Source organism: Mauremys reevesii, unplaced genomic scaffold, assembly GCF_016161935.1.
Source record: "Mauremys reevesii isolate NIE-2019 unplaced genomic scaffold, ASM1616193v1 Contig45, whole genome shotgun sequence".
Classification (NCBI taxonomy): domain Eukaryota; kingdom Metazoa; phylum Chordata; order Testudines; family Geoemydidae; genus Mauremys; species Mauremys reevesii.
The window spans coordinates 351,832-357,831 of NW_024100857.1; the positions used below are offsets into that span (position 1 = coordinate 351,832).

A 6,000-nucleotide genomic window follows, 5' to 3' on the forward strand; every position below is an offset into this window, starting at 1 on the left:
CCACAATTCTCCATCTGTAAAATAGGGATAAGATGACCCTCTCATCTCACAGAGGTTTCTCAGGTGCTGCCAACCCTGCCTATAATAAATCAGGGCTTGAAAATTCACTCACCAGTAGTAAGCAGGAAGCTTTTCCTGATGAATAGGATGATCAAAGCTACAAATTTCTTCTGATCATAAACTTCCATTAAAAATAATCTTCACAACTATGGGGTCTAGACTCTAACCAGGCAAAAATGATACATAACTGTTTGCCTGGGTCTACAGATTGCTCCAATGCCTCAGCAAAGCTATGAGCAACAGACCAAAAGACAAGATTACCATCAATTTACAGCTGATATTCAGTGTCCTATGGCAGACACATACAGTACTTGACACTCTTACATCACAACCGCTTGACCAAACTATGACCAGTGCCAGAGGTATCCAAAGGGAAAGACAGCCTAAAAGCAGCAGAAAGCCACTGCTTCACAGGAAAAGGGCAATATGGCAGAGGACCGTAACCCATTACTGGTTTCATGACACAACGATGAAAAATAGCTTATAAAACTATTAGAGCAGTCATAAGAGACTAGCTCCTGCAATCTCCTCCAGTATATACTCCTAGGGGAATTCTGCACAAAAAGTTAAAAATTCTGCATATTTTATTTGTCAAAACACCACAATATAATCACACCAGTTTAAATTATTTGTGGTCATTTATTTCAAAATACCTGTCAGCAAGAACGTCTGTAACAATACAGACAACAAAAAAAGATTCAAGAAATGTTTTTTGACAAACAGATTCCTTACTAGGCATATTAATACAGAACTCTGAGTAATAATTCATTTAAACTACAATACAGAACTGAACTGAACTGAATTTCCCACATCCCTCAGAAGCAATACAAAGACTTTGGGGAGTCAGAGGTAACAGAGGAGCTGAGGGAAAGAAGTAAATTTCTGGGAAGGAGCCTGGGTGTGAATTTGGAGGGTGGTTGGGTATGGGTGGGAAAAGTATGGAACAGGGGTTTGGGGGGGGGGGGGAAGAAGAGAAGGGATTGTTAAGGAGCTTCTCCCGTGGAGACCCTGGAGGACCCCTAGCCTTTCCCATTCAGTCAGGCACATCTGCCTCTCTCCCCATGTATTCCTGCAACTCCATGTGTCCCTCCACCCCTACTCAGACACCCACTCCCCCCCATCCCCATGTGGTCCTGCACCCCTCCCTCTGTCCTCATGTGTGTCTGTGCCCCCAACCAGCCAACCCCACCCCCATCACCATGTTGCCCTGTGCCTCCTCTCTCATTCAGCCCCTGCCCCAGTCTGTCCTCCCTCACTAGCCCTTATGAGCCCCCATCTGACACCCCCCCCCCAGCAGCCCCATGCTATCTGTCTCTCCAACAGCCCCTGTTCCTGGGTCTTCTACCTTGCCTCAGGCTGAGGTAGAAAGCCTGGGTCTTCTACCTCACCTTAGGCTTTCCTCTTCCAGGAGGAGTGGCTCTGACATTTAGATCCAGAGATCCCAGATTCAATCTGTGCTGCTAGCAACCTACCTAGCAGCACATTACAAGTTACCACCTGAGAGAATCAAACCTGCTCTCCTACATGACTGACAGGGACAAAGACACTTACCCCTAAAGCTGGAATTTCTTCACTCTTGATTTCATTCAACCGAACTAAGTAATTAAGGAAGTCCCTAGCAGCATTGCTCTGTGCATCTTTCTTGTTTGTGGAATTGCCCATTCCAGTGTAGTTAAAACCTTCCACCCGAACCTGCAACCGACAAAAACTGACCCTCAGGTAAATGTTTACAACATAAAAATCTCACCATGTGAACACCCAACCAATTCCAATGGACTCTCAGCTGTTTCTGTTCACTCCTGGCTCCCCTGCTAGCTGAGCATCTTCCCCAGAGCTGATATCATAGAATCTCAGGGTTGGAAGGGACCTCAGGAGGTCATCTAGTCCAACCCCCTGCTCAAAGCAGGACCAATCCCCAACTAAATCATCCCAGCCAGGGCTTTGTCAAGCCTGACCTTAAAAATGATAAATGGGACTTAACTTTTTAAGTACTAGCAGCTTTTAGCTATGCCAAAGGCTGTGCACATACCCCACACCCCTTCACCATTATTTCTTTTCTGCCTCTGGGGGCAGCAAGTCATTCAGAATGTCAACATTTTTATTGGGACAACAGCTGGGCTGAAATGGGGTTTGTTATGCTGGGACGTGTCACTGGTTGCCTCAACCAGTTCTTTGCTCTATAGATAAACTGAGCATAGAGTCTGGTTTTGCTCAGCCAACAAACGTGAAGTGGCAGAAGCTGGCTAATTACACTAATAAGGCCACTCATGGTAATTAGTGAATTTTCCAAGGTGGTGACACAATACATGAAAGGGCTGGGCCTGCAAGCAGAGCGACCCAGGCACCGCTCCCACTTTTAGGGTGAGAAGAGGAAAAGGATGAGGTAGCAAATGGCCCTAGAGCCAATGCTCCTTTCCTGGCCGTGGGAAGCCAGGCGGGAGCCCTGAGCGGGGCTGCAGGGAGCGGGAGCCCATGGCCGGGCGGTGCTGGCAGCATCCTTGACTGGCCCCTTCACGTCAACCTGCGCCGCTACGCTCCAGGCCCGGCCCGGCCCGGCCCTGCCCTGGGCGGTTACACCCCGCGCCTGCGGCTGCCGGGCCGGTGTGTGGAGACGAGCCGCGCAGAACAGGCGCCGGGACCGCTCCGACGCCGCGGTGAGGGGCCCGCCGCGCCCAGGTCCGCACCTCGCACATGAACTTCTGCCGGTTCTTGTTGCCCACGGCGCGGATCTCGTAGGTCGGCGTCACCTTCCTCTTGCCGCACCAGGCGTACAGGAAGTTCTTCACGTCCCCCATAGCGCGGGCTCTGCGGGGACAGCGCGACCGTTAGCACCGCTGGGTCACAGCAGGGGAGGGGTCAAGAGCCGCGCGCCTCTCCAGCAACTGGGGGTAATGGCGGGGAGAGCGGAGCTCCGGCCCAACAACAGCGCATGCGCACAAACAACACGCACGCAACAGCACCACGCGCGCTATCAGGACCCTCTTCTTGACCCAGCCCCGCCCCTCCCCCTACAGCGCATGCGCACGCACCCGTAGACTCAGCCTCTACCCGGTTTCGGCTGGGCAGGTGCTGTGCGGGGGGGTGAAGCACCTCGCTCGTCGAGCGCCACAAAATGGTGGTTGTGGAGCGCATGCGCATAAGGAGTATGAACAAAGGCCACCACGGCTGAATGCAGGGAGCCGCCCCCCCCCCCAGCGTAGGGGATGGTGACAGAGGGGCCGCAGGGCTCCCAGTTCGGGGCCCCTCAGGCCTGGCCGCTCTCAGCCTGTGGGGGAGCCTAGACTCCCGCTGCTGCAGCGCACGGCCAAGGCGCCCTAGCCCCGCACTGCAGCTGCACGCCCCGGAGCGGCTCCTGCCCGGAAGGGCGCGGAGCCCGAGCCCCTCCACCCCCCCGCTGCTGCTGTACTGGGGCGGGGGCTCCTGGCGGCTCACACGGATCCCTCTGGTTTTTGCATTGGACACGAGCCCGACCCTACGGGCAGCCCCGGGCTGGCGGGAGCGCTCGGGCCCTGCTGCTCCTGGGACAGCCGGAGTTACACAGCGGATGGGAGCTGCTTAAAACTCGTGGGTTGGGTTTGGGGGCGCTTATTTCACTTCCGTGAGCAGGTCACATTGAATAAAAGCTGCCTTTGTTGCTGTTCCTGCACACAGCGGGATTGGAGCTTACGGGCAATGTGCTGAGCCCTCCTCAGAGTCTTCCTGCAAAGCCTAGGAAAACGAGATTGTTTTGGGGGAGGGAGTAGAAGTTTCCATATAAAATGCAAGCTGTATTAAAATTAAACTGTAAAAAACAAAGCAACTTTCAGACTTCCTTTATACATTTAAAAAAAAAGGGGGGGGGGAGCCCAGTTATTAAAAAAAAGGAAAGGTCACTGTGAAAATGCATGAGATGAAAAATGAGGTGTTAAAGCTTTCTGCAGTTACCGGGCTAGGACTGCCAAACTCAGACAATAGGAAGAAGGGGAGGCATTTTAGAAGCAGGAGAGAAATTATAACAGTCTTACTGAAACACAGAATAAATTTTTCATCACACATGGGTGTTGATGAAGATTCTGCTGCTGGGGGAGTGGTGTAGGCTGGAATGGTGTAAAGCAGTGGCTTTCAAACTTTTGTACTGGTGACCCCTTTCACATAGCAAGCCTCTGAGTGTGACCCCTCCCTTATAAATTAAAAACATTTTTAAATATATTTAACACCATTATAAATGCTGGATACAAAGTGGGATTTGGGGTGGAGGTTGACAGCTTGTGACCCCCCTCCCCCCGTGTAATAACCTCATGACCCTGAGGGGTCCCAACCCCCAGTTTGAGAACCCCTGGTGTAAAGGTTCTGCTGCAAATAGGGTGACCAGATGTCCTGATTTGGGGCTTTTTCTTATATAGGTGCCTATTACCCCCAACCTCTGTCCTGATTTTTCACATTTGCTATCTGGTCAGCCTAGCTGCAACGTTGACTATGGCTACACTTAAACTTCAAAGCGCTGCTGCGGCAGCGCTTTGAAGCGCTAAGTGTAGTCAAAGCGCCAGCGCTGGGAGAAAACTCTCCCAGCGCTGTCCGTACTCCACTTCCCTGTGGGGAATAACGGACAGCGCTGGGGCTTTGACTACACTGGCGCTTTGTAGCGCCGCAATTTGCAGCGCTGCAGAGGGTGTGTTTTCACACCCTGCTGCAGCGCTGCAAATTTGTAAGTGTAGCCAAGCCCTGAGTTTCAATATAGAATCTCAGCCAAAGCAGGGTTTGAGTATAACCAGGGCACCTTACAAAACTGGGCTTGCTTAAACTAAAATTTCTTGTAACCTTTCACAGGTGGAGAAAGTCCTACACTGAGATGCAGTAAGAACTCAATCCTGCAAGTTAAGCAATCTAGCCCTGATCCATCAAAGCACTGATCCACATACTTAACTTTAGGCAAGTGAGTAGGACCATTGAAGTCACTAAGATATTCACTCCCTTAAAGTGAAGTATATGCTTAAGTGCTTTGCTGGATTCGGGCCAGAGTGTTCAGTCCCTCCGTGGGGGGAACAGAAGGAAAACCAAAGTTGGTAGAACAGTGCTTTATTGGAATATATAAAATTTGTAACCTCATCCTGTAGAACAGGGGTTCTCAAAGTGGGGGTCGGGACCCCCTCAGGAGGTCATGAGGTTATTATGGGGGGGAGGGAGAGGTCACAAGCTGTCAGCCCCCACCCCCAAACCCTGCTTTGCCTCCAGCATTTATAATGGTGTTAAATATATATAAAAATGTTTTTAATTTCGGGGAGCACACAGAGGCTTGCTGTGTGAAAGGGGGCACCAGTACAAAAGTTAGAAAACCACTGCTGTAGAATGTCCTTTTAAATCAATGGACTGCATGTAACCATGCTGGTTAAGCACATTAGCTGGAAGTTTCAGCCTCTCTAAGCAAGAAAAATGCAGTACTTTAGCTATATGTGGTGTTATTATAGCAGTGTTGGTCCCAGGCTGTTAGAGAGAGAAGGTGGGGGAGGTGATATCGTTTATTGGACCAACTTGTGCTGTTGAGAAAGACAAACTTTCAAGCTTACACAGAGCTTTTCTTCAGATCTGGGAAACATACTCAGTGTCACAGATTTGTTCCACCTTGTATTTAGCTGTGACACTCAGAGTAAGTTTGTCTCTCCTTGCTTAATGAGGCTGAAACTTCCAGCTAATGTAGTTAACCAGCATGGTTACATGTTCCATTGAGTTGAAAAGACAGTCCACAGTATGCGGTTACACATTTTAAATACCTCACCCACCTTGTCTTTAGTTAGACATTTTAGAAAACCAAACAAAAGCAAGAACATCCAAATCCTTGGGATTAAAGAGAGGGCAGGAAGCCAGTGTTGATCAGGGGGAAAACTATGCTAAAGTGAACAATTGATGAAACCACTTTTGACCCATTGCTAGCTGAGAAGAAAAATACAGTCCTAGCTATAGAAT

The 6,000-nt window shown here is 50.0% G+C and overlaps 1 protein-coding gene across 1 annotated transcript in view; it reads right to left on the minus strand.

Annotated features, from left to right (window-relative positions):
- LOC120394265 (ATP-dependent RNA helicase A) overlaps positions 1 to 2,953 on the minus strand; it is a 41,797-nt gene extending 38,844 nt beyond the window's left edge. Inside the window, exons 1-2 of the mRNA XM_039518500.1 lie at positions 2,745 to 2,953; positions 1,612 to 1,752 (exon numbers count right to left, since the gene is read on the minus strand). Of these exons, the coding sequence (XP_039374434.1) occupies positions 1,612 to 1,752; positions 2,745 to 2,855 (252 nt within the window). The 5' untranslated portion in view covers positions 2,856 to 2,953. The remainder of the gene's footprint in view (positions 1 to 1,611; positions 1,753 to 2,744) is intronic.
- Positions 2,954 to 6,000: the final 3,047 nt, after the last annotated feature.